The 24,575-nt window shown below is 39.7% G+C and overlaps 2 protein-coding genes across 5 annotated transcripts in view; one reads left to right on the top strand and one right to left on the bottom strand.

Annotated features, from left to right (window-relative positions):
• Positions 1-8,186, top strand: part of Papss2 (3'-phosphoadenosine 5'-phosphosulfate synthase 2) — a 69,597-nt gene extending 61,411 nt beyond the window's left edge. For both annotated transcript variants that reach the window (XM_087907987.1, XM_087907986.1), the window contains 4 exons: positions 2,496-2,631; positions 3,898-4,166; positions 5,487-5,716; positions 6,464-8,186. In XM_087907987.1, the coding sequence (XP_087764113.1) occupies positions 2,496-2,631; positions 3,898-4,166; positions 5,487-5,716; positions 6,464-6,605 (777 nt within the window). In that variant the 3' untranslated portion in view covers positions 6,606-8,186. The remainder of the gene's footprint in view (positions 1-2,495; positions 2,632-3,897; positions 4,167-5,486; positions 5,717-6,463) is intronic.
• Positions 8,187-13,700: 5,514 nt separating this feature from the next.
• Positions 13,701-24,575, bottom strand: part of Atad1 (ATPase family AAA domain containing 1) — a 72,470-nt gene continuing 61,595 nt past the window's right edge. For all 3 annotated transcript variants that reach the window (XM_048438851.3, XM_048438848.3, XM_048438847.3), the window contains 4 exons: positions 24,263-24,352; positions 20,419-20,469; positions 17,743-17,876; positions 13,701-15,317 (listed from right to left, as the gene is read on the bottom strand). In XM_048438851.3, the coding sequence (XP_048294808.1) occupies positions 15,197-15,317; positions 17,743-17,876; positions 20,419-20,469; positions 24,263-24,352 (396 nt within the window). In that variant the 3' untranslated portion in view covers positions 13,701-15,196. The remainder of the gene's footprint in view (positions 15,318-17,742; positions 17,877-20,418; positions 20,470-24,262; positions 24,353-24,575) is intronic.

The following is a 24,575-nucleotide window of genomic DNA, read 5'->3' as shown; positions in this document are numbered from 1 at the left end:
TATTAGACAGTATTAGGAATGTGCCAGCAGAGGTTCTCAAAGCATGGTTCTTTGAACCCCAGCAGTACCCACAACCTGGCTGAAGAACTCCCAAGAGCAGAACCATGTAACAGTGATAGTCTTTTTCCTGTGTTGCCATTGGCATGGCTGGTGTAAAGCAAAGGTGGACAAACTGCTGGTGGCTCTCTCAATTATGACAACTGTGCTAAGAAACCACCAGTTTCACTGAAGGATGCTTTCTATGATGCTGTGAATGTGACCTTTGGGCTAAGTGGTTTTTTTCATAACATACCCCAAATAGGGAAGTATACAAGATATGTTTGCTATACATGCTAAGCCTCAATGGCTGTTGTAAGGAAAATTCTTGTCAAGTTATTTGAGTCTGGGGAAAAACAGCTATTGAAACACCATTGAAACCCTGGTTTACAAATGCATGTCTTCAGACTTGGATATTTATTAAGTTAGTTTGTTTGTTTGTTTTCAATGGACAAAATTCTGTCACTTCAACAAAAACAAGGAAGAATATTTATTAGTTGCCAATGGTTAACCTTGGAGTTTCAAACAAAAACATTTTATTCGGCACTATGTGTATGACAGCAAGTTCAGACTTAGATTTTCTTCTGATGCCATCAGTGATGCTCACAAGTGTGTGTGTGTGTGTGTGTGTGTGTGTTTAAAATTCTAAAATATAATGTCAGCCTTTGAAGACTGACAAACTCAGTGAGTCAACATTTCTAGTTGATCAGCATGTATGGTAATAAGAATAAGAATAAGAATATAATTCTTGGGTAAAAATATAATTCAAAAACCAATGGAGTTTTAATAAAACACTGTGAAAATGCACACAGTTTTAGATTTCATACTGCAATTTACCTTTAAGAAACTAGCATTGGGAGGCTGGAGAGACGGTAAAGTGATTGGTATTTGAGCAAAAAGACCCGAATTTTATCCATCCTCAGCAACAATATACTAGAGCCAGACATGGCAAAACCTGCCTGTAATCCCAGCATGAGGGAAGTGGAGACAGGAACATCCCTGAGCCTTGCTGGCCAGTCAGTCTAGCTGAATTAGCAAACTCCATGTTAAACAAAAAGACTGTCTCAAAAATAAGGTAGAGATGGCAAGATGAATCAAATCAGTAGGTAAAGATAAGACTAACAACCTAAATTTTAATCCCTGGAATCCACTTGGTAGGAGCGAACAGGTGCCTCCAAGTTGTACGCGCATGCATGCACTTGCGTGCACATGTGCACGTGCGTGCACGCACACACACACACACACACACACGATTTGTAAAAGTTCAAGAACTAGTGATATTTATCAAGGAAGACAGCTGGTGGAGACCTCTGCAAAGATATGCATGCACATGCCACACATGTGTGGTACAAAAAGGTGTGGGCACACACTAAGGGAAACTAGTGCTTCAAAGCTGAACATGGCAGTAAACGCCTGGCATCTTGTCATTCAGGAGGCTCAAGCAGGAGGATCCCAAGTGGGCAAACCTGGGTTGCAGAGTAAGACTCTGTCAAAAAAGAAGGAGGAGGGAGCCATGTTTTAGTATCAAACAATATCCACAATCACATAAAAATGTTACTCAAATCCTCTTCTTTCTTCTAGCTAAGTACCTGCAGGTGGGTTTTCTTTACAGAGCACAGCCGAAACTCACTGGCTCAGATGAAACGCAGTGGCTATGAAAATCTGCCTATCTTCTGTTAGGTCATACTTAGCAGAGTGGCAAATGGGTAAAAGTGACACCGTTCTTCCTATTTGGTGAAGGAATGGGGAAGAGTTTGTTCTTAACATGCAATAGCTTCATTACTACTGTTAAGCTTCTCAGTATTCATTTCTAACATGGGAACTGATGGATATAATCCAAATAGACAGAAACTTTGGGGGGGACAGTCCTTAATTTTTGTGTTGTGGATATGTGCTGTTGGACTCGCACATTCTCCAATGTGCATGGAGATTCATGCCTGGTCCATTCTCCCGCTCTGCCTCTCCAGCAACTTTGGTGAAGACCGCAGTAAGTTCAGAGATTAAAAGTTTGTTAAATACTACTGGAAATGCTGCAGAACAGCAACTCAAGATGGGTCACAAAGAAAAACAGGCAGGCTGGGGAGAAGGCTCAGCCAGTACAGAGCTTGCTACACAAGTATGAGGACCCAAGGTTATCCCCCTCAGGACCCACGTGAAATAGCCAAGTGGCCAGGGAGGGAGGTTAAACACAGGGAGCAATTCCACTGCCAGGAAGGTAAAGGCAGGCAGCTGGTGGCAGCTCACCAACCCGTCAGTCTAGCCAAATTTGCAAGCTACAGGCTCAGTGAGAAACCCTGTCTCAAAAATTTACTGAAGAGCTACTGAAGAAGGTCACCAACTCTGACATCTAAGCCTCCACACATACAGGCACGTGTATACACTAATACACACACACACGCTTCAAATAAAATTTTAAAAGTCAGTAATAGTTACTATGAACTTCGACAATTTCTTCCTAGATGGTGATGGAAGGTGGGGACTGGCTCGTTGGTGGAGACCTGCAGGTGCTGGAGAGAATAAGGTGGGATGACGGGCTGGACCAGTATCGCTTGACACCTCTGGAGCTCAGACAGAAGTGGAAAGACATGAATGCTGGTATGTGATCCGGTTCTAATGTATCTGCCAATACTCTTTAGTCTTTAGCACTGTAGTCAAAAATTTAAATGTATCAAGAATAATTTTTTATTTTTTAATATAGGGCCTGACATTGAATTCATTATGCAGCCAATGGTAACCCTGAATTCTTGATCTTACCTGTGCCTCCAAGTGCTGGGATTACAGGCATGGGCCACCATACCTAGCTGAATCAGCATAAAAAAATATTTATCTTACGTTTAATGAAGTGTGTGTGTGTGTGTGTGTGTGTGTGTGTGTGTGTGCATGTGTGTGCCATGTATGTGTGGGTGTCCGGGGTCAGAGTCCCCCGGAGCTGGAGTTCTGGGCAGTTCGTGTTCTGCCTGACATAGGTGCTGGAATCAAACTTGAGTCCTCTGAGAGAGTAATGCACATTCTTAATCTTGGAGTAGTCTCTCCAGTCCAGCAATTTTTTGGTTTTTGTTTTTTGAGACAGTGTTTCTTTGTGTAGCCTTGGCTGTCTAGAACTAATAAATCCATATATATATATATATATATATATATATATATATATATATCCATACACATACACACACACACACACACACACACACATCAGGCATACTTTGAAAAACAAGAAAATTGGAAAAAAACAAAACAAAACCGAGGCACAAAGGACTCTGGGGATGACAGACTACCAGTGACACCACCTGCCTGTTGGGCAGGAAGGAAATCTTCTCATTTCTTATTCTATACATTCTGAGAGAGACGTAATTTTCATTTTAGGCTTTTAGAGAATTCCTAAATTTTCTGCAAAGGATATACATTTTAGAACAAGAAAAAATAGAGTTCATGAATCCCTCTCTAAGTGCAATTGTTTTCAGGATTTCTTGAAGATGAAACTGGTTTTCATCCATAGGTTTGGTTCCCATGTATTATGTGCCCTGTGTGCAGGTTCCCATGAAGGTGAGCCTGCAGCAGGCACAAGAGGATTAGTGAATGCTGGAGCCTGGGATTTCAGGAAGGGTGTAGCCAGTGCCTGTTTTAATTCCTGAGTCATGTTTTCTCCTGTGTGGCTTCCTGCCTCTGCGCCCTATCTTGTTCAAGCAACTGAACACTTCTGATGGATTAACACCCCTAACAGTTTAGGCACATTCTCAAATTGTCAAATGCTAGCAGCCTGAATGGGGGGACTGAACAATATACCTGCCGCTCCATCTTCCCCCATCAATTCTATGGACAAGCAACATAGCTTACTTTGAACCTTGGCTTTTCTTTCCTACCTAGATGCCGTGTTTGCCTTCCAGTTGCGCAATCCTGTCCACAATGGCCATGCTCTGCTGATGCAGGACACCCGCCGCAGGCTCCTAGAGAGGGGCTACAAGCACCCAGTCCTCCTGCTGCACCCTCTGGGGGGCTGGACCAAGGATGACGATGTGCCTCTGAACTGGAGGATGAAACAACACGCAGCTGTACTGGAGGAAGGTGTCCTGGACCCCAAATCAACTATTGTTGCCATTTTCCCATCTCCTATGCTGTATGCTGGCCCCACAGAGGTGAGCAACTCCCTGAGCTGGGTAAAGGACTAAGAACGCAGCCTAATATTTACAAAATTAAATAAATTTGGAGGATCCACTCTTAATGGGCAGATTCTACAATCTCAAGTTACTCTTTCCCCCATCCCAGCTTAACTTTTTCAGTTTTGTATTTGGAAGGATGCTGGAAGTGTCAAGTCCTACGTAGATACATTGCTTGAAGAATATGGGGCTTAGCACGTGATTGAGGAAGTGAGAGAGCGTAGCTCACCTGGAATCGTAGAGCAAGAAATATCTACACGTCACCTTTCTTTTACTGTGACCAAACACTGTATCCAAGGCAGCTTGGGTTTATGTGGCCTTACAGCTCCAGAGTGCTGAGTCATCGCAGGGAAGCATGGCAGCAAGCAGCAGGCTGGAGGGCAGCAGCAGGAAGCTGAGAGCTTATATCCTTTACAAGCATGAATTGAAGCAGAGAATACATGGGAAATAAGTGGAGCTTTCCAAACTCAAAGCCCATCCCTAGTTACACACTTCCTCCAGCAAGACTGGATCATCTAAACCTCCCCAAACAGTGGCACCAACCTGGGACCAAGGGTTCAAATGCCTGAATCTAAGGGGGACCTTTCTCATTCAAACCACCACACCAAGCTAACGATTTATTATGTCTAAGTACTCTGTGTGATTCACCATGCCCCAGGAATTTCTTAGAAGGGAGAAGTATCTTTAAAAGGCAGCACCATCAACCTATCACAGTGAGCCTGCCAGAGATTCTTGGTCCCTCAGTAACAGCTGTGCAGTAGGATTCTAAAGGGATCTTAATTAACCCTTCCAAATGTTCCAAACTGAGTTTAATGAATGAATTCTCCTCAGTTGTATCAGAGTTCCACATCTTTCTACAGCTCTCCCCCTCGACAGCTCTCCCCTCCCATCCTTTGTATTTTTGTCAGAACTTTAAAGATGGCAAATGTTATGCTAAACTGGAATCAATATATATCTGAAAGGTAGTTAGTTCATTACTGGCAGACGACGGCTTAGAATCTCTAATGGCCCTTAGATTTTGGTTTGTCTGAAGACTAGAACACGTAATTCACAGTCCTTTCTAGCAATATGTATTCCTGGGCTGCTTTTGCTTTATTGAGATATTAAAATTTCATGACTTCAAAGCTCCTGTCCCACCCAATACCACCCAGCCTGAGTGCTCAAGACTTAGGACATCATTGCTACTTTTAACTGACCTGCCTTTCTGAATTACTTTGAAAGCAAAATTAAGGACTTGCCATAAAGGGGACCATGTGAACTTGAATCATGACCATCATCTCTCCGTGTGCTATTTCCCAGGTTCAGTGGCATTGCAGATGCCGGATGATTGCAGGGGCCAATTTCTACATTGTGGGCAGGGATCCTGCAGGAATGCCCCACCCTGAGACAAAGAAAGACCTATATGAACCTACCCATGGGGGCAAGGTCTTGAGCATGGCCCCTGGCCTCACCTCTGTGGAAATCATTCCATTCCGAGTGGCTGCCTACAATAAAACTAAAAAGGCCATGGACTTTTATGATCCAGCAAGGTAGGTTTCTAGAGAAAAATGTAATTGGTATGACAATGATGAGGCAAAACTTGGATCCTCTGGAAGTCTCCAGCCCACACGCTCCCAGTTGGAACAACACTCCCTTCGGAGTTCAGACCCACTCTTGCACATGTCCTGTCCCAGCACCGTAGCAGAGTGCTCTATGCGAAGTTCTTGGCCCATAAACATTTCTTTGTTCTATGGATGTAGCTTCCTAATAAAAGACTTGTGCACAGCCCTGGGTTTGAGCTCCAGCACACCCACAGTTCTTGAGCTGGGCATAGTTGCACGTGTGTATTATCACAGCACAAGGGAGGCGAGGGCAGGGTGATCAAAACTACACAGTAATCTTCGGCTCTATCAAGGTTTAGGCCAGGCTGGGCGACACAGAAACGCCAAAACAGTGACAAATTATTCCTGTCCACGCATATGGCTACCATATATACTGTGAGCACCTAGCATTTTAAGAAAGATCTCAGTGAGCATTTATGACACGTTCATACCCCATACTAAATTCACACAAAATAATCCCTGGCATGAAGATATGAAAGAGCAGGTGTGCAAGAAATACAGAACAGACATCCTGCCTTTATTCCTCTTCTATCCTATGAGATTCTGAAGACTGAGGGAACTGCCCATTTTAAAATATGCCACTATTTACAGAGAAAACCTGGAAGCTAATTCCAGGGATCCTTAGGTCAGCTGTTACTTACCTCCACTGAGTTCTCTGTTGCTGTATTGTGACAGGCATGACGAGTTTGACTTCATCTCAGGAACCCGGATGAGGAAGCTCGCTCGGGAAGGAGAAGACCCCCCAGATGGCTTCATGGCGCCCAAAGCATGGAAAGTGTTGACAGATTATTACAGGTCTCTGGAGAAGATCAACTAAGTGTCCCTGGTTCTGGTCTCTCTGAAATGCTCTTTTACTAACGATTTTTTTCTATTTTTGTGATTAAGTGCTTTGTATCCAATTGTTCCTCGACAACTAATTTTAAAATTAGTATTTTGTAATGAGGTAAAAAGTTGTGCCTATAATTTAAAACCAATTTCCTTATGTATATGAAAGTCACACTGGAAACTAAATCTTAGGAAAAGCAATATTGTTATACATTCCAGAATGAAAGCAGTTGTAGTCTACTTCATCCCAGCAGGTATGTGTCAAATTTCTTAAAAAATGTGACCATGTGTCTAGCTGACTTGCCCAACCAAAAGCATACTTCCAGCTTAATTTTGCTAAGCTGGAACCCCAGTGTTACTTACCAGAAGTAATAAACCATACAAACACCCTCTTTTATACAACCGACAAAAAAAAAAAAATCTGTCATCTGACAGAAATGTGGCTCACATCAGGATTTTTTACCTCGTGACTACACAGTCTTGCTGCCCAATGAACTGAAGATGCAACTGGAAGAAATATATGTGTGAAGACGTGAATTAAATCTTAAGAAACACGCAACTTCCTTCTGTTGTGAAAATAACACAGACCAGCAGGAAGAGAGGGTCTAATGGCCTCCTATGATCAGTAACTCCAGTATGCTGGCACTTTTCAATAGTGTGTATGCTTCGATGAGAAGAATTTCCCCCAGGGACTAATTCTCCACTAGGGAATATGGTAGTTTTCTTCAAGAGGCACCTATTTGATTGAAGCCATAACCAAAACTAACCCACAGATTAATGAGAAGTTAAAACTGTTGGCTTCTGCAGAGAAGATAAAACCCAAACCTCACCCACGTGCAGAGATGATACATACATCCGCTCTGAGCGCTGCTGAGCACTGTAATACAGAAAATGGCCATGAACAAATAGTGTTGACACTCAAGTGCCCAGACCACTACACTCCTAAGCTAGGTCCCTGTCTACATTAGACAACACAGGAGCTGGTTCTGACTCCTTGAAGCTACTTAACAAAGCTCTCCTTGGGAATGCTAAAGAGAGACCTTCTTGGAGACGGAAAGGTTCAGGGTATCCCAAACTCTTAATGGTACAAGTTTCCAGACTGCGCCTATCGTGAAATATCTTTTGATGGCTTTATTTTCTAAGAGGTAATTCTTGTAGTTTACGCATGATTCATTGTTGCCAAGGAAAATGTAAGAGAAAAACATTTTACATAAAGGTTTCTCTGGAAGAGACCACAAACTGAAAAACGAAAACTGTGATCTTTTTTCATACTGCCGGTTTTTTAAAAACACTAATAAAAGCTCTGAGAGTGGATTACGTGCCGTGACCACAGCAAGGTGAATGTTCAGTTGCGTGGTGCCTGTGCGCACGCCTGTTAGCTGCTCACCGCTGCCGCCACAACTGTGGGTTCACGGAGAACATGACATTGTAGTGCCTTAGCAAATGAATCAAGTTTGTGATTTTTAAGACACAGAAAGCTGCCTTTCTACTCTAGTACTGCAGTTAGTGTAACTGTTTCAGTGTCCAACTGATGCCTGTTCTTACTTCAATAAATCTCTCAAAGACCACACAAGTTCTCTTGTCCTGCAATGCTGGTTACAATGGCTGCTGAGGGTCATGACACTGAGAGCAATAACAATTCCTTAGGGCTTTATTAAGAGGTGGTTCTAACTTGAACTTCAGATGTGACTCATAAACTTAACTGGGCACCCACTTTTCAGAGGGGACTGGGTTGTTTATGACCCTCTTCCCAGAATTTCATTGTAAGACAATCTAAGGTGATAAAGTCAAAGCCCTTGTTCTCATAGGAATGGACCTTATTTTCAGAGCCTCCCTGGCTTCACCAACAGGCTTAAAAATAATCACGTATACATTTCCCTCTCACCAGTCCCAGTAACTGCACTAACCTTAGCAGCTGGTATTGTGTGCCTAAGGCAGTACATTTCACCTGCAAGCTCAGTGGCCTTTAGGCACACAGCTGTGGTTTCTTCCTGCATGCTTGATTTATTTCTAATAACGGCATGCATTTTTTTTCCTGCTGATCCTCACCACAAATATTAGTAAGGTAATAGCCAACTCAAAGCTATCATTTGGTAGCTCAGTTGGTAGACCGCTTGCCTAGCATTCATGAAGGCCTGGGTTTGATTCTCAGCACTGCATAAATGAGACACAATGTGACACATACTTGTAATCCCCAGCATTTGAGAGGTGGAGGAAGAAAGATCAGGTCAATGATTCCTTGGCTACACAATTTATGTGAGATTAGTCTATGCTTCAGGGATCCAGCTTTAAACAAACAAACAAAAAATCAAAATAAATAAATAAATGGTACCATTTATAGGTCCTCTTTGTTTTCCCCCCAGATCTTACTTGGTGGCTCCTATTATTAATTAGCAGGGCCAAGCAGGCCATGTATGCATGTATGATATGCATACATCAACAGGTACCAAGAAGTCATGGAGTCTTCAGGAAGTGTGAACAAATCCTAGAAAGGCATACATAAATCATTTTGATACACCTTACATCAATTTTTCAGGCTCTAGTATTTCTCTCCAATCCAAGAAACAAATCTTGGTTGCAACTGAGCTTTTTTTTTTTTCTTTACTCTTTGTTCTTTGGGGAACCACCATCCAGCTCCCAAATAAATATGTGGAGACAGTCTTTCTTATGAAAGCCTGGCCTTATTTAGGCTTGTTTTAGCCAGATTTTCCGAACTTAAATTATCCTGTCTACTTTTTGCCTCTGGGCTTTTAATTTTCTCTGGTCTATATACTTTACCTTCTTACTCCATGGCTGGCTGTGTGGCTGGAGGCCGGCCTTGGTGTCCTCCTCTCATTTCCCTTCCTACTCCTTCCTCTTCTCTCTTGTTCTTGGCCTGCCAACCCTATTTCTTTCTCCTGCCTTGCTATTGACTGTTCAGCTCTTTATTAGACCAATCAGGTTTCAGACAGGCAAAGTAACACAACTTTACAGAGTCAAACAAATGCAACAAAAAGAATGAGACACATCTTTGTATCTCTAATACAAATGTTCCACGGCGTAAAAGAATGCCACACATTTTTAACTAATATTCCACAACACTTGGTTCCTCAAGAATAGCAAGTCTGCAGTTGTGTTCCCTCGTTTCCCACTTTCCTATTAGGCATCTGAGTCTAGCAAGCATTTATATTCTGTGTAACTGTCCTTCTAAGCAGGAAATCAGTAAATCAGACAAGTTGGTTGTTCTTACGCCTAAAGGTTTAAGGGAACTGAGCAACTTCTGAATGACTCAAATCTCCACTGCCAATTAATAGGCAAGGTTAGAGAACTACTGGGATACGGAAAGAGCCCACCAACCTCTCCCAACCCCGGCATCCATGTAGTCCCTTGGTGAAGACTGTTACTGAGCCACAGTTACCAAAGGAAGATGACATTCAAGTAATTCATGATATGTATTCCAAAATACTAATTTTGGTTTATACTGTAATTTTATTTAAACTATCAAAAATAAATGGATAGCCTGCTAGAATGTGAACATTTTAGCCAGATTCTAGAGGGGAAAACTTTTTATCATAATGCTAGCAAATCAGAACAGATTTGAAAAAAAACAAAAACAAAAAAACCCCAACTCTTCATTTGGAAAACAGTAAGCTGTCACGAGGTAAATTTGGTCTCACCTTGGCAGTATCAGGAAGTATGCAGAAAGTGGACTAGTGTGGTTACAGTGTACAGATATATATATATAAAATGTCCTCCCACAGGAATTCCCTCATTCTCTGCATGCGCACTTGCTGTACTGCCTTTTATTTACCACGTTGCCGTTGCCTGTAGCATCTCACAGTTGGCTATGTGCTGTTCCTGTCTGCCTAGCACTCTCCCCCTAATACTCTTTAGAGAGAACACCACTCTCCTTTTGTCCATGGTATTAATGACTATAGTTGATGCCAAGTCATTTCAACAACCCAAGTTCTCGGAGCAATGGGCTATTTGAAGATTTCATGCAATCCACTGGAGGATAAAAAAGGCCTTGAGCAATTTTCACTAAAAATAAAACTCATTTAGAGCGCAATATTTAGAAGCTTGGTTCTTCTGCTTCCCTTTGATCCTGAGTTTCCCCACCCCCCGCTTCAATTAAATTATTTTCTAGATTATCTACAGTTGGTGGCTGCCAACAGAATCCCGATTAGGTAGTCTTTATATGTCTGACTATGGCTTAGACACGCCTGTGAATAGGCACTAACGTGATACGACAATACCCCATTCATTCTCACTCGTTCTGATAAATTCTGAAATCTTTGCATTTTTAGAGTGTGGTACACTATTTCTTGGTTACAAATTTGTGTGTAAGTTATCAATTTGTTTTGGTGTTTGGTTTAAAACTGAGCCATCATGCGGAGTATACAATACTAGGGAAATTGAGACAGGTGGTGTTCAATTTTCAGAATAACCTAGGAGACCTTGTCTCAAAACAAAACACCTGAGCTGTTAGGGTATACAAACCTGTGTTCTTGGTGCATCCCAAAGCACCAACATTCAATGCAACTTTGTTCAAAGCACAAAAACTAAAAGGTCTCAAAGCAGATTTTTTTTTTTTTATTTGCATGTGTGCCATGTGGTTGCAGGTGCTTGCAGAAGTGAGGAGACGAAGCGGGAGTTAACAGGCAATTGTGAAGGAAGGGACTGGGTGCTGGATAGCAAACTTGGATCCTCGGGAAGAGCAGCAAACACTCTTAACTGCAAAGTCACATTTTCAGTCGCCTCAAAAAGGTTTAGAACTAAGTATTAGACACTCACCAAAAACACTCTATCAGGATTTTAGTAATGATATTCTTACTGGCCATTAGTATGAACAGTGCAACACTTACCAGGTGTACCAAGATATCTTCGATTCACACTGTGAAATTATTTCCTCTTGATGTGATTTCATTTGCATGCAGTGACTTCTACGCATGAGCTACATTTTAGTCAATTCAGTTAGGCAATTGTTTCATATGGTTCAAGTCCTCTTGCATGATTGCAAAAGTATGCTGACTTGTGTAAAAAATTTTTTTAAAAGATTCAACTTTATTAAAGTGTGTGTGGGGCAGAGGTAGATAAGTAGGTAGGTATGTACATGTGAGTGTAGGTGCCCAGAGAGGCCAGAGGCATTGGACAACCATAAGAAAGGAATTACAGGCTACTTTGAGTAGCTCAATATGGGTGCTGGGACCAAAATACAGGTGCTTTTTGCAAGAACAAACAGCACATGCTCATAACTACTATATCATTTCTCCAGACCTTTGAAGAGGATTATTCCAGTACAAAGAGAATTCTATACCTTTCAGGTACCAAGATAATGCCAGAATTTTATTTGTGTAGGCTTTATCCTCAGGTTTTTTTAAATTTCTTTTAATATTTTGACTTTTAAGAGAAGCTAAAAAAAACTTCCAACTGTACATTACCCAATTTATTTCATCCAGAAGAAAGCTATAAAAAACTGTCCACAAATAACCCAACTACAGTAGAAAACAAATCCTACCAATGAGATGTTATCATTTTTACACAAGGGACTGAGCCTCAAGATACTGTCATCTTGCATCAAACCTCCAAATTACAGAGGCTAAATAATACTAGTTTATTATGGTCCGTGCAGAATATTTAGATTATGCCAACCCAGCTCTTAATGAGTTCTAGACCTACCTGCAGGTGGCGAGTGGGATTCGACAGGAAATAGTCAAAGCTGACACTACACTGACTCCAACGCTGAGATTATAATCTTAAGGTACTGAAACAGTAGCAGACACCAAAACCTACTGTAAGTCATCCAGTGGCGAGATTTCAGAGGAACATCGCACAGGCAAGCCTTTTCATTTTAGCCCTTTGAGTGCAGGCCTAGAGATGTCAGAAATGGCTTATAGACTGAGAAACAGTTGAGCCAACAAGATATCCACGTTAGTGTATAAAGAATACCATGGGTACCATGATAGCTAACATTGGAGCAGTAACTATGTAGGTCCTCAGTGGAGTGACGCTCTGCCATCACAAATCCCTCAGGTAGGTGCCACGGGTGCCTCAGATAAGAAACAGAAACAAAACCGTCAACCTTGGAGTGTACAGCTCATTAGTGGGAAGTCTGGCTTTACATCCAGGATGTACAACCCAAAGCAAAGTGTTTTGTTTGCTTTGTTTTGTTTTTCGAGAAAGGATTTCTCTGTGTAGCCCTGGCTGTCCTGGAACTTGCTCTGTAGACCATGCTGGTCTTGAAAGCACAGAGATCCACCTGCCTCTGCTGGGATTAAAGAAGTGCGTCACCATGTTCAGTTTCAAAGGAAATGCTTTAAAACTTAATATCCAACTACATATGTGAAATGTCTGTCTAAAGCAGAATGGAAATCACAAACAGTAAAAGTTACTTAAATAATATGAAAATAGTTTCACTTATTAGGCCCTCTGAACGTGGGTGACTGTTGTGTGGCTTGGTCTATTTGTGGGGCCCCTGGCAGTGGGACCAGAATTTATCCCTGGCGCATGAACTGGCTTTTTAGAGCCCATTCCCAAGGCTGGGACACCAATGCTCAGCCTTGATATAGGGGGTAGGGTCTTGGTCTGCCTCAACTTGATGTGCCAGGCTTTACAGACTCCCATGGGAGGCCCTACCCACTTTGAGGACTGGATGAAAGGGTAGGGGAGAAGTGGGAGGGAGAACTGGGGTAGGCTTGTAAAACAAATAAAAAAAATTTAAAAAACAGATAAATTAAAAAAAAAAATGTTTCACTTACTTTATGACTCAATGTCCCTACATGAGTCACAGTTGCTGGGATTATTGTATTTTTCTTCATCAGTGATTAGAACCATAACAAATTCAGTACTATAATTGGATAATCTAAATTTAATAGAAGATGAAAAGACATGAAGAAGCATACACAACACTCATGTTTGAACATGCCACTACATTAAAATTAAATTACTAAAACTATATTAAAACAGAATAATTCAATATTAAAATGTCTCCTGTAAAAGTCTGAAACCTCAACTGCAAGACAAAACTGTCCAAACAAATTTTATAAACAACAAAAAAGCCACGATTTCAAGTAAGTGAAAAAGATCAAGGACTAAGTGGAAAAAAGAATCAAAAGGAAGGACCTTTTATTGTAAATTATAAAAACACACGTTTCTTGATGTCCTGCATTGGCATTCATCTCACAGCATCTTCACAATCTTGCATGGCTTGCTTTTTGTTAGCATAGCATTCTCCTGAAATCTACAACCACCAAAACACAAATGGAGGAACAAAGTGTTCAAGAGGGTTTGTGGAACACATTACCAGGGAAATTCATCCAATAAACCCATGAAGATTTAGTTTCCAAAGAAATAAAACAAGTAATAAAAACAAAAGCATTTTTGCCATAATTTAATATTTCTGATGATTCAGAGGCACTAAAGATTGTGCTGTGGCATTATCTTCTGTTCTGTTGTATGCTGAGGTGCCTGCAACAGAATTCTGGTTACTGACGTCTGAAAACAAAAGAGTTTTATATGTGGTTCACATAGCATCAAGTGACTACAGACACAACACAGGAATTCTGATACGTATATTTGTACAATTTATACTATGCTGAGAAAATTTTTAAATTTAAGTTATAAAATGAGTATTTTTTAGCACATTTAGTAATGACTATTTATATAAACTATCATTTTGTTTGGGTGACCAAATGAAATTTGAACATAATTAAAAAACACAACTTTTAAACAACATTTAAGGAACATAGTCACATAACTGTCACACTGAAAGCCATGTACACGTATTAAAGAGCACTGAGGTTTCTCAAAACGCACTGTTCTGAAAAAGTTTTCAATCCATCTTAATGTAAATCAGTGAAACTTACAAAAGACTACCTGGTGTTGGGTTACAGCAGAATGAGGTGAAATCCATGCTGACCGGTCTGCCTAACAATCAACAACTCATTGCTGATCACTGAGAAAACCATGTTTGTTATTTGATTCTCCTGACAACCATTATAATTGAGACACATGTACATATTCAGATGTGGTTGATTCAACCAACTGCAGAGGACATTTCCAACATTGCCAAAACAAGTGGCAACTAGGCATGGCTGAATCACTGTACCTGTTAGATCCTACCTTAAATCCAAGTTTTGCTACAGATTATCTGGTGCACTTTTGGACTCCATAGTTGGGTTTAAAAAAAAAAAAAGCTTCTGTATTCAAACCTATCTATAGAATATCAAAGAAAAATGTAGATATATACATTTTGATATCCACTCATACATACACACTCACATTCATACTCACACGTCTAGAAACCAGCACCTAACCACTTTCCACTTCTCACTAATAACTCAACAAATCATTTATTACTTTAAGACCAGCTTAGACTCTATAAGGCTATAACAGCATATGGCTAAAAAGGTCAAACAAGCACCCACACTCAGGCTGGACAGAACTTCCTCCTCATGATTTCTAACAAGCAGTAATACCATTTACATGACAGACCATAATAACTTAGGATCTGAGTATAAAACCACAAGAGGATCTCCCTCACTGCTGTAAGGATGAGAGCGCATCCCACACGAGATCACTGAACCGTACAAATGATCTTTACTTCTAATCTAAACAAACATGAGTCAAAACATTCTGAAACGCTGCATCCTTTGATTTCTTCATCTTTTCAATTGCGCGATGCAGGTCCTGTTGTTGCACAGGCCGGATTTCATCTTCATCATGACTGAAATGTAAACAAAACCATCAAATGCCAAATCATTTCAGAGTACACTTACCTAAAATAGTTTACCAAGATTAAAAAGATGCATGAAGCTAAAAATATATTTGTTTTTTGATTATATAAGAATATATAGTTTCTTTCCCATTCAAGATCCCAAAGAGAATTATAACACATTAGAGCCATTCTTCTAGAAATTATCTATATACAAGAGTAAACGTGTATGTGAAAGTCACAAAACATGGTTTAACATTTTTATTTTGTGTATGAGTGTTTGCCCTCATGTACATTTGTTCGACATGTATGTGCCTGGTACCCTTGAAGGTTAGAAGAGAGCACCAGATTCCCTAGAACTGGAGTTCAGTTAGTGAGCCACTATGTCAGTGCTAGGAATCTAACCGAAGTCCTTTTCCAAGAGCAGCCAGTGCTCTTACTCACTGGCTCATCTCTCTAGTCTCCTTAAAAGACACTTTTTGGGGCTGGAGAGATGGCTCAGCAGTTAAGAGCATTGCCTGCTCTTCCAAAGGTCCTGAGTTCAATTCCCAGCAATCACATGATGGCTCACAACCATCTGTAATGAGGTCCGGTGCCCTCTTCTGGCCTGCAGGCATACACGCAGACAGAACATTATACACATAAAAAATTAAAAAAATAAATTAATTAAAAAAAAGAAAAAGACACTTTTTAAAAAAAAGCACTGAGTAGGAAAGCAAAACTGCTGTGTAAAATCAATCACTTCATACCAAGAATGTAAGAGCAGCATATTTTCATTAAAAAATGGCAGCTTTTCAAACAGAAGCATAATTCCAATCAGAAATTTAGTTACTCTTGTGAAGAGAGAACCAAAACATAGCATTCCTAGGCGTATGTTTATGTACATGCAGCCTTCTACAAGACTGAAATAACTCAATACTCTTATTAAAGAACAAGCAATCCAACTTCCCTTTACATTAATCCTGGCAAACAAAAACGAACAAACAAAACACCTGGTCTATTCTGCTACTTGGTAGATCACAAACACTTGAGGGAAATGTTTCATGGAGAACGGATGATTCAAGTCTGATGGCCAGATTTCACACTGACATTTTCAGGGCTTTCAAGCGTTTTGCCTTTCATTACAAATGTAATTAACTTAAGCAAAGTTTACTTTTCCTTTTAATTTTTTTCTGTCAGAAGAAAGACCTTTGGAAGGTAGATTTTTTTTTGATGATGTTAGAACTTTCCCAACTTGCTGAAACAGCTGGAATTACATGGCAGCACATGGACGAACTACATCTCCCACCTGTGCAGGAGGGAGCAGCACGGTGGTGAGAGCATGCTACTGTCTGGCAGGGACTTCAGACAGAAGCAAACGTGAGCTTTTAGAGAAGCTGACTATGGCACCACACTGTGATTAGATGCAGACCAGCACAGGTAAGTCAGGGTCACTTGGTAGGAAAACTTCAGAGAAAGAAAGAGCTCCACTCCTTTCACATGACCTCAAGGGTAACTGCTTTACTGAGAAATTCTTTATCAGAGAGTCAACATTTTGAAAAGATACACAGTGTAGTACTGCTTCAGGGGAGGCCTTTGGGGACCCTTTCTCAAAGGAGTTGACTGAAGGCTACAATCGTTTCATGAAGTAAGGGTGACAAAAATGATTTCTCAAACTCACCACACTCTAAATAGGTTTCAAATAAAATCTGCTGACAAGAGAAATGGTATGTCAGTAACTGCATTATTGTTAAGATGAAGCCCAGGCCAGAGCACCCCACACTTGTGTGAAGTTCCTAGATGCTAACACTCATTTCTACACATAACTGAATTTTACAACACAGAAACAATCTATAGAGTCTAGAGAACCCTGTTTTCCTAGCAAAGAGGGCAAGCCTGAGTTTCTATGACTCCTTCTATGATTCATCAAATAAGAGTTGGCATTTTAGTTCCTTAATTCTAGAACATCATCCCCACGCAATTTCTCCATTTACAGAACTCCTCTTTAGAAAAATGCCAATAGTGGTTGGGAGATGGCTCAAGAGGTAATGAATGGCCTGCCATGAAAGCATGAGGACCTCAGCTTGATCTCAGATTTTAAAAAGGCAGAGGGTGCCTGTAATCCCAGAACTGGGGAGGTGGTGACAGAAGGATCCCCAAGTTTTCTGACCAGCCAGTCTAGCAGATTAGAGACCTCTGGGTTCAGTAAGACCCTGGCCGTCTCAAAAACTAAAGTGGAGAGCAATTGTAAGATACCTAGTATCAACCTGCATGCACACACATGAACATGTGCACATATACACACACAAACACATACCAAACAATGGCAATAAATAAAGGAGGGAATGAATTGCTAATTCCATTATCTTTTTCTATAAGTAGGCTGGTATAAAGCAAAACAACAATCGCCTAATCAAAAAGGTTTGACAAATACAAGAAATCAAGTCTAAATAGTTACCTTTCTTCTGATGTAGAATTGACATATTCCCTGACACAGAGGAGAGCAGCATCTCGACACATTTCTTTTAGGTCACTTCCTGAAAATCCATCAGTTTCCTGGGCAACTTCCAGAAGATCTACATGCCTATCCACCTTAAATAAACATGAAACATGCTTATAATATATGAAATTAAGCAAAATACTTCCAATATCTATCTGAGAATTAATGTTATGTAATAACAGCCAGGAGAAACAGAAAAGTATTACTAGTTCCATTAAAAACTTAGAAATTAAAATTTCTCATTTTCAAAAAGAAATTTAATTTTCCTTTTGTCATTACTACTGAAACATGCATAAGTGTCTTAACTGGAAGTGTCTTTACACTTAAAATTCCTTTGAAGTGTAATGCTTTAATATTCTGCTACCTCAACACTAATTTAATTTAGTACTTGGTTTTGTCCTTCTATCTAAGCTTTCAGTAAAGCCAATTAACAGGTTTGGGGGGAATTTAAAACCTACTAATGTGCAGATAAAGAAGAGAAAATTAACAAGGAAATTATTTGTGATTATCAACTGCAATGTGAGGTCTCATTTCCATAAGCGCCTTATGAGTATCATTTCCATTTAATCCTGCAAGTAAGCTGAGGAATTTTCATATTCTGTTAATAGTATCGAGGCTGGGCAAGGGTAGACAGGTTATAGAAGCAGGGTCTGAACAGACAGAAGGTGTCCAACCCTATGTTCTTCCCATATATACATCAGTCATCTTGATTTTCTTCACTCCTGTGAAATGCCACCTTTATTAGTTCCTCAGTTTCTAATTGTGGAAGGTTTTGTTTTAAGAACAGTAATTCTAAACAAGGACAAAAGACAAAAGAAGCTGGGTGCAGGGGCACATGCCTGTTACTCCATCACCTCAGCAAGCAGGAGGGAAACTGAAGGCTAGCACAGGCTACCTGTAAGTACCAGGTCAGCCAGCAGCCAAGGCTACAAAAAGTGAGCTCCTGGCTCAAACAAATTTCAAAAGGAGACATTAGGATACTATTCATTCCATTGAAAAAGCTTGGGTGTGCTCTTCCCCCCTTTTTTTAAGAATAATCTGGTAAGTACTGGCTTAAACTGTTCTATGAAGGTCTGAAAGAATTCTGTGGTGAGTCTATCTGGCCCTGGGCATTTTATGTTCGTAGATTTAAATTTTTTAATATTTATTTAATTTTACATATATGAATTGTGGAGGCACACAAATGAGAGCTTGTTCCACCTTGACTAAAGGTAAAAGAGTTTAAGTTTATTTTTATCCTTTCAAAGTTGTTGACAATAGGTATGTCTACACACCCTGACTTAGGCTATTGGTTACTTGGTGTTTTGGACATTAAGATGACCCATAGAGGTGGATCCTGCTCCACCCTGACCAAAGGTCAGAGAATTAAAGCCTATTCCTGCTCCTTCATCTTAAAATAGGAATTTTAACACGGGATACTTGGTCTAGACTATTCATTGCATGTCCTGCTAAAAACATCAAATGCTTTACTCAGGAAACAATGGTTTGATGTCTCAAGTATTGAAGCAAATAACTGTTCTGGTTGTCCTTTGTGTTACATTAAAGCAGTCTTTCACACACACACCCCACTTTGTACTGGGGTATAAAAGAGTATGCAAAATAAACGTTGGTGGATTCAATATTCACTGAGTTGCCCTCCTGGTTCAATCCTATGTTTCTTATTTCTTTCATGTCTCTGTTCCTCCTACCTAACATCTCTGATCCACACGCACCTACCCTGGAACACGCAACAGAAGTCACCGCAGCGCGTGGCTTATGACAATGAATATTCTGCCTGTATGTGCATCGTGTGTCTGCCTGGTGGCCATGGAGTCTGGTGAGAAGAGGGCATCGGATCCCTGGGAACTGGAGTTAGGATGACTGTGAGCCATCAAGTGAAACCTGGGTCTTTTGCACGAGCAACAAATACTCTAAACCACTAAACCATCTCTCTAGCCCCTACCCAGGAGAATTTTAATTACTGCTTCAAATGCATTGCTTGTTATAGAGCTGTTTAAATCATTTATTGTATTTTGATATTTTTGAAAAAACTCCATTTTTAAAAATGGGCAAATTACATACTTTAAAGAAAAGAAAATCAAACTCTTAAAAATGTACATCAGTAACACTGTATTTATTTCTCACTGAGTAACCCTGGCTATTTTTGAAAGCACAGTCCTCCTCCTTCAGCATCTTGAATGCTAAGAATTTAAGTGTACACACCATACCTAGTGTTACTTCTTTTCTAATCTAGCTTCAGTCTAAAAACACAGCAGTAAGCCAGGCAGTGGTGGTGCACACCTTTAATCCCAGTACTTGGTAGGTAGAAGCAGGAGGATCTCAATGAGTTCGAGGACAGAAATAAAAATACAGAAATAAAGTAAAAACAAGAAACAAAATGGAAAACCTCTTTAAAACATAATCTTAAATAAGGATAAAATGGTGTGAAAAATATCACAGTATTTTAATTTACACTACTCTCTAAAAAATTACTTCAAATTTACCAAGTTATATTAACAGAGCAGAATTTATCAGTAATAGGAGAAGTTTAAAGCTACATTATTCTCAGGTATCTTTCACATTTCTTTCTAAAATGACTTTATAAACAAAAGCATCATATTTTAGAATGAGAATAAATCATAATTTTCTACTTACATTTTCATTTTTCAGGATGAGTCTCAAGATTGCTTCTCTTTGTTTTAGAGCCTAAAACCAAAAAATTTTCCAATTAGCATTCAAAAAATTTACTGGTCAACTAACCTTTCTTTTTCCCATGTAAATTATTAGATAATAATGGATGGGCAATGATACGCTGATAGAGGTTAAAGCAAGGTATCCTATGACACTACAGTGTCCATCTGTAGTTAGTCCAGTGAATTCTGTTTTATTCATGTCTGGGAAATAACACGCCCTCTGTATTTATTGAGTAAAAAAACTAATATATTAAAATAATGTTTTAATTCCCATTTTTCTGACACAGAGTATGCCTAATTGGAACTTACTATGTGCACCAGGCTGAACTCAAGCTCCTGACAATTTTTCTGCCTCTACCCCACAAGTGCTGAGATTACAGGTATGGACGACTGTAGTGTTCATTTTTCTTTCCTTCCTTTATTAAATTTATGAAAGTTCATCACAAAACACCTTTTAGTCAATTCTTAATTAAGGCTTTTCCTTGTTTTATACAAAGTAGCTGTCTCACAGCATTTCATCCATGTGTCCTTTTCATTAATAAATGAAGGACATGAAAATACTGTCTTGGTTCCTCCATTCCAATAAAAAACTTCTGTGCTCATTAATATTAGTGAATTTTTAAGTAAATATTAATGATTTCTTTCAGTGACAGCATATTTTTACATCGGAGACCAGAAACTACACTTGTTTTATAGAATTACATAAAGCTGGCTGTGGGGAAGCATGCCTCTAACACAAGTACTTGGAAGGTGGGGGTAGGAGGGTCAGGATTTCAAGTCATCCTCGACTACAGTGGGAAGCCAAGGTTAGTCTGAGAACCTACATGAGAACCTATCTAAACAATACGTGAAATAGGAACACTTTAAATGAATAATAATAAACGAGAAAAGGAATACCTAACATAAAAACAGGTGGATTTTAAATTTGCCATAGCTGAGTTCATCCCCATTAACATAAGAAAAGATTTTGAACTGATTATAAAATCACTTGGCAAACAAAATGAAACTGTTGTTGCCATAACTTGTGCGTCAAACTGGAAGGTTAGTTTGGTATGTTACATGATCACCAACAACTACTTTTTAGTTAATTAGTATTTTTCTTGGAGAGGAATTTCAAGGTAAACTTAATATTCTTTGACACTGTAGCTAACACAAAAATTACCCTCTCAAGTGTATTAACTGAAAATGACAAAAATTCAAGTTTGTACGGTAACAGTATACAAATTTCTAATAAATGTGATGAAACCTGCTACAAGTCTCTTTGACAATGCACACTGTATTACACTGACAGCTCTAATAACCGTTACCTTCTGGGCTGTATCCTATTTTATACAACAGATGTAGTGTGAATTCTAATTGGTCTTAATAATAAAAACCCTGAGTCAGATACAGGGGTAAATGCTGAGAGATCAGAGAAGCAGAGCAGCCACCACTAGTTCTTACCTCTACTGAATCCACACCAAATGGGCAATCCTGTCTCTAGGAATCCTCAGACTGACAGTTCCAAGCTCCCATCTCTTCCGGCCTTCTCTCTCTCCACCCAGCCATAATCACTCCTGTCTCCACCTCCCTAATGCTTGGTGGGGATCAAAGGTGTGAGCTGTTTCTCTTTTAGACTTATTCAAGTAGTCCAGGGTGGCCTTGAGCTCACATAGATCCATCTGCTTCTGGGATTAAAGATGTGAACCACCACTGCCTGACCTGTATGGCTAATTAGTGTGACTAGCTCCATACTCTGATCTTCAGGCAAGCTTTGTTACAGAACAAACAATCACCACAAACAGGCCCATCAAGACCCTTTGCTGTATTTAGAATTACATTTCAATTTTTAATTTTTTTAACTTAAGAAAAAACTCATTCATTTGGGGGAAGAAGTACAAGTGGGGAACAGACAACAACTTTCTATAATCTATTTTCTGCTGAGTGGGTTCCCAAAACTGGGTCTTCAGGCTTAGGTACAAATGTCTTTACCCACTGAGCCATCCTGCCAGTCCTACAACTGAATTTCTTATATAGATCAATAGTCTTGGCATTAGGAATCATATATTTAAATTATGTCCTTTAAATTAGTCTAATACCTTGCTTTTGTGAAAACTAGAGAATGCATATGTAAAGCACAGACAGTACATCTAAGCAGCTGCAGACTACCCCAACTCAGATCCATCGACTTCTTCAGTGCTCTAAGAAAGAGTAAACCCACACACTAGCCTGCTTCCACACCTTATCTTTGCTCACTGACAGGAAGGCCTTGCTCGTCTCATTTACCTATAACATTCCTACATTCTTAAAGCCCATCAGATGGGAGTAAATCCCACTAGCTCCAAAGAACAGTTAGTTTTCACTTTTATTTCAGACTCAGCTCTGCATACATAGCTTTAAAGCACATTTTACATTATTTACTTATGAGTCTGCTGCTCCTGAAACACGGAATTCTCTGAGAACAAGTGTTGCATTTCAGTCACTGGAGCCCATCAAGTGTCTAACATATGTTAACGCTCAATAAGTATGACTTATAGGAAATACAATTATTAGTTTTCTATATCCTTAGAAAGGACCTCATTGATTTATCAGGTAATTGACTGTATATATCCTCAGAAGAACCAGACACATGGCTACAGCACATGGCTTACCGGAGAAGTTTTACAGAGACTTTAACCTTTAGGAGCCCATTCTCACCGCATCAACTGAATCTGATAATTTTCAGAATATAAGTGGGACAAATGATCTAGCCAGAGTTTATAATGGAGTTTGGAAAAAAAAAGTCTAAGATTATAAATGGAGTTAGAATATTTTCATTACAAAATCTGAAAGGAATAACTACCTAAATTCCCTAAGTGCCTATAAATATAATATGCTGCTCATATGGAACACATCTTCTATCACGAGAACCTAGTGTTTTCAGTATAAAAGCTGACTAAATTCACCATATGATTCTCTACAGAAACCATAGGGTGTTAAGAAGTTATAACAACCTACTTGAGGGTACTTTTTTGTTGTTGTTGTTGTTGTTTTGGCTTTTCGAGATAGGGTTTCTCTGTGTAACATACCTGGCTGTCCTGGAACTCGCTCTGTAGACCAGGTTGGCCTAGAACTCAAAAGATCCGCCTGCCTCTGCCTACGTACTGGGATTAAAGGCGTGCACGACCACCATGCGGCTTCAAGAGTACTTCTTAACAAAAATGAATGCTACGTAACAAAGAAGAAAGGTGTGGCAGTTCGCGCCTGCAAACCAGCTCTGGAAAGTGAGGCGGCGAGAGGACTGCCATGAGTGTGAGGTCAGCAGGGGCTATGTGGTGGGTTCAGTCACAGAGTCAGACTATAGTCCCAGAAACCAAACAAAAGTAGTGCAGGTTGAATGCCACCCTCACTTTACCTTCACTAGCTATAGCACAGCAGAGTGGTTCTGGAACCACCATCCTCAGAGAGAAGCTCCACCTAATTGTTACTACTAAATCTCAGCTGTTCTTCAGGCTAGGCATTCAGAAAACAATGTCCTTTAACCTCTAGCCACAAATTCAATTGTGTTAATCCAAAACTGCAATTTAGATTTTCCTCTGTATTTTCTAAAGTAAATCACAAAAGAATGCAGGCAATTTTGAGTTAATTACATTCTTGGGGAAAGAACAAATGCACTGACTTTATCTAAGGAAAAAGGGCCAGATAGAGCACAGCCACGGGAGGTTTTTTATACTTCTCTTTTTTCATAAAACCAAAGAAACAAAACAACTCCCCTTTAAAAATCACAGATAAAAACATGCTTAAATAAAAACTATTTCCCTTTACAACATATAAGTAAGTCCACTTACAGGCTGGTTGATATGAAATCTTGTAGGCATTCTTCTCATTATGGCCGAGTCAAGGTCTTGAGGGCGGTTGGTAGCTCCCATCACTATGACCTAAACATAAGAAGACAAACAAGGTATTAAACGCTACCAACAACAAATATTCTTTGAGGTCCTTATCTTTAAGACTTATAAATGGCTTTAAAGCTAATCTTTTAAAGAGAAAACTCACTGTAACCCAGCATTACTCAAATGTTTGTAGGTAAAATTGAAGCTAATCATAAATTTAAAAAAAATATCAAACAACTGCACATCTGGAAAGACTAGTGAACTGGAT

The sequence above is a fragment of the Myodes glareolus genome, chromosome 7 (assembly GCF_982192425.1).
Source record: "Myodes glareolus chromosome 7, mMyoGla1.1, whole genome shotgun sequence".
Classification (NCBI taxonomy): Eukaryota; Metazoa; Chordata; class Mammalia; order Rodentia; family Cricetidae; genus Myodes; species Myodes glareolus.
The sequence above is the reverse complement of the archived record's forward strand: the minus strand, read 5'-3'. Positions and strand labels throughout refer to the sequence as shown.